Source organism: Sinocyclocheilus rhinocerous, unplaced genomic scaffold (genome assembly GCF_001515625.1).
Source record: "Sinocyclocheilus rhinocerous isolate Xijiao unplaced genomic scaffold, SAMN03320098_v1.1 scaffold2132, whole genome shotgun sequence".
Taxonomy (NCBI): Eukaryota; Metazoa; Chordata; class Actinopteri; order Cypriniformes; family Cyprinidae; genus Sinocyclocheilus; species Sinocyclocheilus rhinocerous.
This window is the reverse complement of record NW_015648610.1, coordinates 384,054-397,503: the sequence shown is the minus strand read 5'-3', so window position 1 is coordinate 397,503 and position 13,450 is coordinate 384,054. Positions and strand designations below refer to the sequence as shown.

General features: G+C 35.1%; 2 protein-coding genes across 2 annotated transcripts in view; both read right to left on the bottom strand.

The window, feature by feature from the left end:
• LOC107709964 (transcription intermediary factor 1-alpha-like) overlaps positions 1–9,548 on the bottom strand; it is a 19,256-nt gene extending 9,708 nt beyond the window's left edge. Inside the window, exons 1-10 of the mRNA XM_016514634.1 lie at positions 9,029–9,548; positions 6,963–7,081; positions 6,695–6,842; positions 6,326–6,458; positions 5,611–5,727; positions 4,950–5,064; positions 3,786–3,932; positions 3,463–3,577; positions 1,421–1,809; positions 927–1,058 (exon numbers count right to left, since the gene is read on the bottom strand). Of these exons, the coding sequence (XP_016370120.1) occupies positions 927–1,058; positions 1,421–1,809; positions 3,463–3,577; positions 3,786–3,932; positions 4,950–5,064; positions 5,611–5,727; positions 6,326–6,458; positions 6,695–6,842; positions 6,963–7,081; positions 9,029–9,284 (1,671 nt within the window). The 5' untranslated portion in view covers positions 9,285–9,548. The remainder of the gene's footprint in view (positions 1–926; positions 1,059–1,420; positions 1,810–3,462; positions 3,578–3,785; positions 3,933–4,949; positions 5,065–5,610; positions 5,728–6,325; positions 6,459–6,694; positions 6,843–6,962; positions 7,082–9,028) is intronic.
• Positions 9,549–12,154: 2,606 nt separating this feature from the next.
• The window catches only part of LOC107709968 (ras-related protein Rab-21), a 20,893-nt gene continuing 19,597 nt past the window's right edge, over positions 12,155–13,450 (bottom strand). Inside the window, exon 7 of the mRNA XM_016514644.1 lies at positions 12,155–12,886. Coding sequence (XP_016370130.1) covers positions 12,744–12,886 — 143 coding nt within the window. The 3' untranslated portion in view covers positions 12,155–12,743. The remainder of the gene's footprint in view (positions 12,887–13,450) is intronic.

Genomic DNA, 13,450 nt, shown 5'->3' with positions numbered 1-13,450 from the left:
ATGCATATATTATGTAAACAAAAACTTTTATTTTGGATGCTATTAATCGCGATTAACCGTTTGACAGCACTAGTATTTTTTTTTTTCATTAAAAAAGTTTACAGTTGTCACAATGAAATTTTTTCTGATTGATTGTTCAACAAATAGTTGCAATAATGATTTAATTATCAGTTTTTTCACAGTATAAACTTAATACACATATATCTTGTATCAAGCAAACAAACATTACTTCCCTTAAAGCTTGAGAACAAACAGTGCACGTGGAATGTGATGAATAAAAATATATGAAAACAAAATATAAATATAATATTAAGCCAACCTATTATGTAAGAATGAGATGTTTATTTTTAGAAATTATTATTTTATAATTATTATTCAATTGGATACGATTAAGAAGCAGCTAAATATTTAGAAATATTGCTTTCTTAATCATACTGTAACTTAGGGCTGTGCAAATAATCGAATGCGATTGTCATGCGCATCTCGTCAGTAAAGCCGGTTCTGTGATTAGTAGTAAATCTCCAGCACGTGCTTTCAGATGGAGCGGCATTTAATACACAGAGCCGTAGATCAACGACAAGCTCAAATCGCATTTGATTATTTGCACAGCCCTACTGTAACTTAATTATATTGAGGTACTACAAAGAATATTTGTACTTAAACATTATTATGTAAATAAAAACTGTAATCATAAAACTTTGTGTCACAATTTCATTAATGTAGTTTCAGTATCTGATTTCATCATGAAATCGTGAACTACTCATAATCCACTACAAAACTGCACACTTATACTTAAGACTCAAGGTATTTACTCAAAATTCACTCAAAACAATCGATAATTTTTATAAAACATACATTTTTTGTTAACCTGTCAAGCAGGCACAGTTTTCACCCAATGCTGCTAACATGATGTCCGGCACACTCACCTGATTGAACGTCTGTGGAGAAGGAAGTGAAGCTCCACTGGAGAAAGCAGCACTGTGCGGATAGCGGGTTCTTGGCAGCACCTCCATCGGTTTAGGAGGGTAGGTGGGATTGTTGATAAGACCCCTCAAAGTCTTTAAGAAAGAAAAAACAGCGAGTTTAGAATCACACAATTGTTCTTCCATTCATTAATGAGCATTATATTAACATGTACACTACCAGTCAAAAGGAATAATTGGAATAATTAAATATGGAATAATTCACCAAGCCTCAACAAGGCTGCATTTATTTGATAAAAAACACAATAAAAACTGTAATATTGTGAAATGTTACTATAATTTAAAATAACTGTTTTCTATTTTAAAATATTTTAAAAATTTTATTTATTCCTGTGGTAGCAAATCCAAATTTTATGCAGCCTTTACTCCAGTCTTTAGTGTCACATGATCCTTTAGAAATTATTCTAACTTTCTGTAATATTAAAATCACACTTCACCTGTAGAGGTAGGTTAGTGGGCTGAAGCATAGGTGGTGGGCTCCGTGCACCATATCGACGCCCATGTTGAGGCATGCTGGGTAACGCCTGAGAGGGTGATCCACCCTGCATGGGTCTATGTGGAGGTGGCCCTGGTAAGCGCATGCCGTGGTACCATGACCACTGGTTGGGCGGTTGGTGGCGGTTGGTGTGCTGGGAGAGTTTCTCCACCTGCATTTGCAGCTGGGCCAATGTGCTTTGCCGCTGCTGCTGCTGCTGCTGCTGGGACTGTGAGCTCGGGAACCCTGTCTGAAGACCGTCGGGTCTAGGGCCTGGGTTCATTTGCTGGAAAGGAAATGGCTGTGGACCGCTGGGATGACGCACTGGAGTTTTCTCTACGACTAAAGAACCTGAGAAAAGATTCAAGAATATTTCCAGTTGATAACTTGTACATTTGCAAGAATTTCTCTCTTTTACACACGCAAGCCATTGAAAGTGCACTCCATTGACATTGGACATATTTGACACATGCACACTACTTAGTGGGCCTTTGTTTTCGAGTGCTGGAATCAGTTGTGCATGTGCTGTTATCCATATAGCAGCACAAGCCAGAGCAGATACAAGTGCAGATACAATGTTGCAATAGTGTATAACTCACACCAAACTGAAGTCATGAACCGCTTCTTTGCACACTTTCTTAAAATAATTTATTCTCAGTTTAAATAACCATTCTGTTTTTCATGCTACTAAAATAGTCAATGTGAAGTCCTGAATTTCTAATCCGTAAACAGCAATATACTAATTCATAAACTCTTCTTTTTGTCCGTAGCAAGAACTTTTATTCTTGGCCAGAATTAACTAATTCTCTCCCTCGTTTTAATTAAATCAAAAAGAGGGAATAAATTAGTATAAATGTGGCCATGGTTTACTAAAATGAGTGAACAAATTATAAAAGAAAAGCAATAAAATATAAAACTACAAAATACAAAGCTATACAAAACACACAAGCATACAAATCAAACAATCACATCACTAAAAGCTATTCTAAACAGATACAGGAAAATAGAAGCAGGAAATAGAATCCAGCTGACGAATGTGCAGTGGCAAAGAATTCCATAATTTTGGCGTCACACAACTAAAAGCCCTACTGCCAAAGGAACTCAACTTGAAATTTGGAACTCTCAATAACTCTGCAGAGGATGATCTCAAAGAACGTGAAGGAATGTACAACTAAAGAAGATTTGAAAGATAAACAGGAGCCTGATTATGAAGTGAAGCAGACCCAATACTGACCCCTGTGGAACACCTTGAGTAACTGTAACAGGCTCTGACTGAGCATTCTTGATCTGAACAAACTGCTTCCTATCACTTCATCAGCTACTCCAATACAAGCCAAACGTTCCAGTAAAACTGAATGACTAATAGTATCAAAGGCAGCACTAATATCTAGACGAATAAGAATAGACAGAAGACCAGAATCAGCTGCAAGGAGAAGATAATTTGTAATTTTAACAAGAGCTGTTTCCGTACTATGTTTAGATCTGAAACCCGACTGAAATTGCTCATAGAGATCATTACTTTGCAATCGCTGATTGGTAACAGTTAACAGTATTGTGACTGATTGAAGTAATTGGTTAAATGTAAGTATTTGTGAATAGTAAATGGTACGTTTTGCCTCTTTTTTATTTAGCCAATGTTGGTGTTTTAAAGCATGGTAATTCTTTTAAAAATATTGTTTAAGAAGTATTTTCGCAACACAAAGAAACTTTAAAGAACAATACAAGTCTTGTTACAAAAATAAAGACTATAATGTTCCTTTTTTATAATTCAAGAAAACAGTAAAAACTGAGAGGGGGTTCATATTTAGATTTTCATTATTTATAAGTCTGTCAAAAAAAATAATCGGTTTAAAAATTCAAGAAAAAAAAAAAAAGAGCAATTTTTAAAATTTATAATTTATCCCACATCTCACAATTAATTAAGGTTGGCATTTTTGAGGTCTTAAATTTTTTCCAAGTTTCAAAACATCACTCGTTGAAAACCAGTTTTTGTAAGAATCTTACCAAGATCCACATTTGAGGCCCAAAAAGCAGATCGACTTTGAAACCGAACCAAACTCTGGGGAACATATGAGATGCTGCACTTTGCTCGCATGAGGTACTGGATTTGACAAGTTATCTGAGATGAGAAAAGGAAGGAGAGACCATCATCCAAACAGCAGGCTGACCACAATTAGTACATTCAACATAATTTAATCTAATTGTGATTATTTGAGTTAACCGAGATCATTGTACACATCTTGCAAAATTTAGATTAAAAAAAAATTCTAATCACACGGAAGAGATGCAAAATTTTTATGTTTCGTTGATAGTAGAAAGACACTTACCAACCGCTTACAGTACAGGAGGGCTGTTCCACTTTTACTGGCTGTGGCCCATTTTGTGAAGTTAATCACATGATCAAGATGTGTGGAGAGGGATGTCACATCCTGTTGTTGCTTTTTCAAAAGGGTTTCATGGTCCTTTGTGATTGCCTAAATAAACATATTTATGTAACCTCACACAATTCACAACGATCAAATTTGACTGCGGTGCTTCTCAACTGGTTTAGCTCCAGCACAAAGATTTTACATTAGACATCAAATGGTGACCAAAAACGTGTACCAAAATTGTACTGATAGCATGTGTTTTGCTGCAAGTCAAGCCTATTTATTGTAGTCTAGTTGGTATTTTTGGTACTTTGTGTGTTTTTTTTTTTTATGTTTGTGAGGATGCTTATATTTTACTTTGTCAATTACGCTCTATTATTAAGGTTTTATGACTAGCATTTAGTTTTGTTTTTCCTTGCTGTACGTAGCCCATAACAACCTAAGACAACCAGTTGGGAAGCACTGCTCTTGATGATGAAATACTGGACACTACCTCAAGTTGATTGACCAATAGCTTCCCCTTCCTGTTGATCTCCATTATGAGATTGCAGATAGATTTTTTAATTTCATTAGTCACAGTCTTGCGGTTTTCATCCACCTGCTGAAGACTGACAAGAACAGGAAAAATATGCCATAAAAATAAATAAAATGTGTTTTTACATACTACACATCTTAACGGGGTTCCCACATTTTGACACTTTTCCCACTGCATTTGTCATTTCTGGGTAAGTCATTTTAATATCGATTTTATGTAACCTCACACAATTCACAACGATCAAATTTGACTGCGGTGCTTCTCAACTGGTTTAGCTCCAGCACATTTATTTTACATTAGACACCAAATGGTGACCAAAAACGTTTACCAAAATTGTAGTGATAGCATGTGTTTTGCTGCAAGTCAAGCCTATTTATTGTAGTCTAGTTGGTATTTTTGGTACTTTGTGTGTTTTTTTTTTTTTATGTTTGTGAGGATGCTTATATTTTACTTTGTCAATTACGCTCTATTATTAAGGTTTTATGACTAGCATTAAGTTTTGTTTTTCCTTGCTGTACGTAGCCCATAACAACCTAAGACAACCAGTTGGGAAGCACTGCTCTTGATGATGAAATACTGGACACTACCTCAAGTTGATTGACCAATAGCTTCCCCTTCCTGTTGATCTCCATTATGAGATTGCAGATAGATTTTTTAATTTCATTAGTCACAGTCTTGCGGTTTTCATCCACCTGCTGAAGACTGACAAGAACAGGAAAAATATGCCATACAAATAAATAAAATGTGTTTTTACATACTACACATCTTAACGGGGTTCCCACATTTTGACACTTTTCCCACTGCATTTGTCATTTCTGGGTAAGTCATTTTAATATCGATTACATTGGAAAATAAATATTTCCAGTGAAATATCTTGGAGTCGAACATTGCTAGAAAAATGTGTATTCACTATACATTCACTATAGCAGGGTTTCCTGACCCATTAGATGTCAAATATTTACTTGAAGTTCCGCTCGGAGATTTCATGTTAACATTTCATATAACATCTGATCTAATTAATTATTAGCTTATCATTAACTCAAGAACCCCCTGCAGAACCGAAAATACTGTACTATAGAAATGTTTATTAATTTCCATGCCATTTCTAGGTATTCCATTGAGGAAATAACAAAGTTACTGTATATCTAGGTATGCCATGTAAGTTGGGAACTCTGGCTTTAAAAGGTTATAGGCTGCTTTAATATTAATTATAAAATAAACATTAATAAATAAATAAATATAACATACCCATTGTTTATGGTATTAGATATGTCCTCTATAACTTTCTTCTTGTCTTGAAGTTGGCAGGTCATATTTTCCAGATGTTCCTTGTGGTTTTTATATGCATCTTCTAGAAATTGGTAACTGTATTGGGAAATTCTCTGTTAGCTATATGTTAAGTCACTAATACTGATGATGCCATTGATATTTTCATATATGTTACAGCAACACACATCTATAGGGCAATGAACATCTATATACTCTATGACACTGAACAGGACAAAACATGAAAATGCACACTGTTTCAGAAGAATTAAGGAATGCTTACCACACTAGACTTATATTAACATTTAGTTCACCCAAAAACTAAAATTCTATCATCATTTACTCATGCTTATGTTGTCCCAAATTTGTATGACTTCCTTTTTTGTGGAACACAGATGAAGATCTTTTAAAGAATGTTGGTAAACCAACAGTTTTGTGACCACTGACTTTCATTATATGGACACACACACACACACACACACACACACACAAAAACTCATTTCTCATCTTCTTTCATGTTCCATAGAAAAAAGTATGTCATACAGATATAAAAAAGAAAAAAAAGAAAAAGACTAAATGACAGAATTCTCATTTTTGGGTCAACTATCCCTTTGAACATTATACATGTTAACATGAGACTAGTGTGATAAGAATTCTTCATTTATTCCTTTAATGCTATCATTATTGTGAGCCATACTTATGGTCCTTGTGTTTGAGTAGCTGACAGTCTCTGCAGGTGAGGCGATCACAGGTTTCACAGAAGAGCTTCAATGGCTCCTGTCTGTGGATGTCACAGAAGACGGGCTTCTGTGTGGAAGCACCCATCGCCTCTGTAAACAGGAAGACAAGCTCATGTTCATCTGTGTAACTTCAGAAATGCACTCCTGCAAGTTTGCAAAGTTCATTTACAGAAGTTGCAGTAAAAGACTATAATCAGTAGTGTAACCAAGAAGTATTTGGAGACTAAAGTCACACCTAAAAATGTCTGAATGTCACTGCACTATATACAAACCCCCTGCCCTACTTCTCACAAGCTGGTATCATTTCCAAAAGTTTAGGGTCAAACCTGAGGACATTTCGGTTATTTGCCGAACTGTGTGATCTCTGGTGAACTTCACACGCTGGTGAGCATCGATGCAGGTGACGCACAGAAACTCTGCGCATTCCACGCAGAAACCGGTGGCCTCTGTGTTATCGTCACAACTCATGCAGAGCTGAGAGCAAAAGACGCAAAGATGCATTTCATCAGAGACATTATTTCATTCTCATATTTACTAGTCTGATACATACAGTTCCTTTAAGGAGGTGTAGTATAAACAGAAGTAAATGCACACCTGACAGCTCTTCTCCATTGTGCTGCTCGGCACTTCCACAGAATCCTTGACAAAGAAATTCTCCAAGACCTCAACATCCATACACTCCTGCTGACAGACTGGACAGCGGATCATGTTCACTAATGTAACACAAAAGAGAAGAGCGGGAAAACATATTCAATACCAAGACACCAGAATGCAAGATACAAAGGAGAACATATCATTACAAACTGAAAAAAAAAAAAAAACATTTAATTGAGACATCATTATCAGTATTGGCATCAATGACACTGGCCTTTATACAGTGTAGGCTACTTGGTTATAAAAAAAAAAATTTTTAAACTGTCCTTGGTCATTAATTTGGAGATTTAATATGAAAATATATTCATGATTACAAAATTTAATGTTAGGTGCCTATAATCATGATTAATTACAGAAACCTATGTGATTAATTAGTTTTTTAAAAGAACTATTTAAAACACATGGCAAGGTAATCTTTGTATTTTCACTGATTTCATCATTTTTTCACCAAACATAAGGTAAAACAAATATTATGAATGTTTGAGCAAATCTTACTCCATTCCATTCAGATCAAAATATGCACTGTGCTATAGTATATAGTAGATAATCATCTTCTACACGTGAAAGCACGCACGTGTAGAGATTTACCGCTGATTACAGAACCGGCTTTACTGACGATATGCGCATTAAATATCGTGCGATATTTATTGTGCAGCCCTACTACATACTATTGACAATCCATCTCATGAACACTATTTATACATTTATTTAACACACATACTTATTTTACATGTCCTTGTATTTGTATATATCATACCTATACACACAATTACCATCTATTGTCTCTTTTGTATATTATCTTAAAATTTTTTTTTTGTATATTGTTATTCCCCATTTACTTATTCTATTTTTATCTTTTTTATTTATATCTGTGTCTTGTATTGTCACTGTCATTCTGTTTGTGCTGTGGAAGCTTCTGTCACCAAAACAAATTCCTCGTAACATACCTGGCAATAAAGCTCTTTCTGATTCTGAGATATATAGTATACTATATATAATATAATGTAATATATTTCGATGCAAGTTTAGCATGTGCAGAAAAATGAATACATAGAAACACCTTGCCAAAGCACAAAATATAAAATTATTCGAAGAGGCCATCTTACCCCACTATTGGGACGCAATATATTTCTAAAGTGTCATTCATATAAAATTCTTAATCAACGATTCTATTTAAAATGATGGCAATTTAGTTGAATAACCGATGACAAACAAATCAGAACCAGAGTAAATCATCATCTGAATTATCCGAAAAGTAAATTTAAATAAACAGAGTTAATTTAAGACATACATGTTATTCATATATGCCAACAATACATTGTATGGGTTAAAATGATCGATTTTTCTTTTATGCCAAAAGTCATTAGGATATTAAGTAAAGATCATGTTCCATGAAGATATTTTGTTAATGTCCTACCGCAAATATATCAAAACTTAATTTTTGACTAGAAATATGCATTGCTAAGAACTTAATTTGAACAAGTTTAAAGGCAATTTTCTCAATATTTAGATTTTTTTGCACCCTCAGATTGCAGATTTTCAAATAGTTGTATTTCGGCCAAATATTGGCCTATCCTAACAAACCAAATGGAAAATGGAAAGGTTTTTGTTAAATGTGAGCCAAAATCATCACAATTAAAAGAACCAAAGACTTAAACTACTTCAGTCTGTGTGCATTGAATTTATTTAATACACGAGTTTCACAATTTGAGTTGAATTACTGAAATAAATGAACTTTTCCACGACATTCTAATTTATTGAGATGCACCTGTACATCTTTAAACCAATCTGGTTTTGTGGTCCAGGGTCACATGTTTATTCAAAATACATTATTAATTGCCCATATTTTAATTGAAGATCGGCACGAATTTATAAATTTGTTCTAGCTTGTTCTTTTCTAGCAGCTTTGGGACTTTGTACTGTATATCAGCTCTTCGTCTTTTACTGGGATTAGTTATTTGAATAGCGTGTCTTGTGAATGAGTAAAAGTGAAAGCAAACTCTTACACTGTTGCGCGTTGCTGGCGGTGCTGGCAGGAGTATTATGAGCAGGTAAGCATCTTTTACAGAAGGAGTGCAGGCAGGGCAGTAGTTTGGGCTCTCTACTGCTGAAGCTGAGTTTACACACGGGACACACGTCCATCAGAGCCATCATCATCATCCTCACACTGCCCTGAGCTTCATCCGCGCGCTTACTTTCCGCCTCATTCTCCACGATGATCACCACATCATCAGACTCCATCTTCTCACTTCCATCCATCATTTTATTGCAAGAAGAGCATCAGAAGAAACATCTCAGGTTCACAGCAGAAACTGCTGCTGTACTGCAGTCCGCGCGCTGGTCTTAGTAAACATCCGAATTAATCTTCACAGCTCTAATGATAGGCAAAACGCAGAGAATCCCGACCGCTTATTCGCTCATCAATCGTCAATAAAGTTTAAAAATGCAACGCACGGCTGTGTTGTTGTTGCCAGAAGCATATGATGATGAGGCCACAAATATGACGTCGCACGGCCTCCATTGTGACGTGTTGCCACGGCAGCCGAGGGAGGACAAATACCTCACGAGAAAAAAGAAAATAAAACGCGTGGTAAGATAAAATGCGAAAGAAACTGCTTTTATCAAACGCAGATTTACTATAAAATAAATAATTGCAATAAATACAAGTAAGCAACGAGTTTGTGAGTTTTAAGTTTATGTAATTTATTAATGTTTTGTAAACAGTAAAAACAATTTAATCATATTTTTGTGACAATATGTCGGTATTACGAGAAAATATATCGTTTTAACGTCACACTTTCTCGTTGTTGCGAAAAAAGCATAACGTTTTAACGAAATAACAGCTCACTATTATGACACAAAACTAATTGACTGGAGATTTTTCACATGTGGACAGCAATTCACCCCCTTAGGTATGGACCATTTACAGTTATTTCAATAATAATAGAAAGAAAGAAATTGTACTATTGTATTGTATTTCAATGCAGATTCCTTCAGTGTAGGAAACAAACAATTTATTGAGAAATAAATAGGCAGTGCTGCATAATAGCCTACTGATGTAATCTGGATTAGCCTATCAGATTCCAACAATTTGTTATTAGAGTAAATTACAATTTATAATGCACATAATCAGATTACAGTTACTTTTTTATGGATTACATGATTACATATTATTCACACAATGGCAGTAATTGTTTTTAGCTTTGACTATATTTACAATTATATAATGACCATGTAAATGTTATGTAATTAATTTGCAAACCATGCTTCTGAATTTGGGCGAAAAAAGCACCTCTCAAGCAGTTAGACAATGTATGAAACAAATAATTAGGTGGTGATGTATAGCTGTGAAACACTTAGTCTTCATCATATCCACTATCCAGTGACCTTCAGTTGATTCTGGAAGTCTGGACAAAAATATTTCAAACCTAATAGACTTTGGGCATGTAATTTTCATGTTTATGTATTAATGTTTGTTCATGTAATGCAACGATTATTAAACATTTTGAAAGCCAGGTCCCTTTGTCATGACACAAATACCAAATACCTCCAAAACAGTGCTGGGCAACTAAACACAAAGGAAAGTCATGAGCAGATACCATTTAAGTACTTTGTACTACAATTTTTCAAATGAAAGTCGAATAACTTGAGTTCAAGTTCATAACATGTATGCTTTAATGTTGTTTTGTTCAGTATATTTTTTTGGTGGGGTACTAATTCTGTCCAGGTTCAGAATGGCCCTTTAATGATAAAGGCCACGGCCACTCAACTTAATGAAGCCTTGAGACTGGCAAGAGCAGCTTAAAAATCCTCAGTACTTATCTTGCTGGATCTGTCTGCTGCTTTTGACACAGTTAACCGCCTGATCCTCCTGTCCACCCTCATAAAGATGGACATCTCAGGAACCGCACTCCAGTGGTTCAAGTCTTTCAGGTAGGGCCTTCAGGGTGTCTTGGAAGGGTGAGGTCTCTAGTCACAACTTCTTGCTACTGGGGTTCCTCAAGGCTCAGTGCTTGGACCACTTCTCTTCTCCATCTACATGTCATCATTAGGATCTGTCATTCAGAAGCATGGCTCTTCCTATCATTGCTATGCTGATGACACTCAACTCTACTTCTTATTGCAACCAGACGATCCGACAGTAGCTGTTCTCCTGACCAATCAATACTAGCACTTACCTATTCTATTTTATTTGTTTTAGTCGAATTTATTTTTAAAAAAAAAACACCTTGCTATGTGTACAGTGCTAGACTAACTGAGACTTGTCAAAGCACTTGTATACTGTTTCTTTCTTGTTGGTCCGATTGCTTCTATTGTTCTCCTCATTTGCAATGTGTCTGCTAAATGATTAAATGAAAATATATGGGAGATGCATATTAATCAGACACTTGTGACAGAATTCTTTTTTTTGTCCACTCAGTTAATCCCTCTGGCAAACTGAAACCAAGGAAACAGAATGTTGGTTACGCATATAACCACGGTTCTATGACTGACAGAAGACTTTTAGGCAGACATTTATTGATATATATGTCATTAAGTTCACATAGTGAAAGCTTTTATATTGAGCTCTTAAAAATGAGAAGGACATTCCGGTATTTCACTGAGATATGCCATCTGGTGATCCAGAACCATGGTTATATGCGTAACCAATGTTTAATGCAACTGTCCCACTGTAAAACCTCTTTGAAATTAAGTAAACAAGTTTTTCTAATAATATATGCTAGGAGACAATAGGTAGGTCAATCTAGACACTTTTATTTAAAGGCACAGAAGGCTCACAGCTGCACCTCAGTGTTTACAGATGATGTGGTTGTGGAAACTATTAGTACTTTCAAAATCTGTCCAAATGTTCAGGTCTTGAGGGGGAGAAACACAATTAACATTGTAAAAGTAAAGAAAAAAACACAAATCCCAAAAAAAGCACTTACCACAGCCATTATTATTCATTATACATTCATAAACATTAATATTGAATATTGTACACTTTTCTGACTCACTGTTGCAATTGATAGCTTGAAAAGAAAAAAGTACACAGTATTGGACTTTTTCCCTATAAAGAATTTAGCAAGCAAACAAAACAAAAAAAAATATATATATATATATATAAGAGAAAAGACAAAATCTACAAGGAGTTTAAATGTTCTAGATGGATTTTAATGTTGCATTTTTAAGAAAGATACAGAAGATATGAATGACAGAAGAATGAGACTGTATAAGAATGACACAAGCCCATTGATTACAAGAAGTACAAAGGTCTTTGGACATGTAGATGCTTGATGAAATTGTAAATAAGTTATTAAATAATAAAGAATTTCTTTTTTTTCTTAGACGTAAAATAAAACTAGGATTTTAAAGATTCTACATGCACAACACCTTGCCAAAAGAAAAAAAAAGTGCTAACATATCAGATTGTTAGGGAAATGAATCAGTGCATGTGTGTTTTATAAGACTGGGCATTATTGTTTGGTACCTATTTGTAATAATTTGTGAATATTTTCAACACCGGTCAATCTGGCATCTTTTGGCCCCTAAAGTCTGCCGGCAAAGGATGGACTTACAAATCAACCCTTTCAATAAGGAACAAACTGTTAAAGAAATGACTTGACAGAGCTGTAGAGCAGTTGCAGGTGAGTGTAGCTGTGGGAAGTGGCAGTTCTTACACAGAGGAGGGCGAGAGAGGCCGTTATCAGTCCCAGGTATGGTAAAAGGGGGTAAGTGTGTTTAACCGGAAGTACAACAGCCTCCGGCGGGCATGGCAGTCTGGGGCTCGTCGTCGACAATCTGTACGCCTCTCCGGGCTGTGCTTGTGTGACTCGCGCCGTTCCCCCTTGACCTCTCCTCTGCCTGAGCTGTCTCCATCATGCCTACAGATGCCAGTGAAAATGACAAAAATTAAAGACAGATAAGTAATGAACAATAAAATAAATAAATAAAAAAATTTAATAAACTCTATGAAGTAGTGTTACATGACGCTCTCATGACTGTGTGAGACAGGGTTTTAAAAACCTCCTTGGTTCTGTCAAACATAGGACTCTTATCCATTTAGTTTATGAAACCGACACCTTTCAATTAAAAGAGTCAATAACCTTTTTTGGAAAGACAATTATTGAGAAAAAACAAAGAAGTAGTCTACATTTATTTTTTGACGACAAGCTTTTTTATTTTTTTTTTACCTTTTTTAAGCAAAGTTTACAACACCACTGCTGTGAAATTTTACTGGTGATTTGATAAATGAAATCCTGACAAATAGTTCTGGAGATTTAAGTCTACAAAGATTTAACAATACAGGCTCACCAGACAGGCAAAGTGATTTTTTGAAGAAAAAGAAGATTTTATATATATATATATATATATATATATATATATATCCTATTATTTAAAAAATATATATTTTATTATTATTACCGAATAAAAACAAAAAAGCTCCA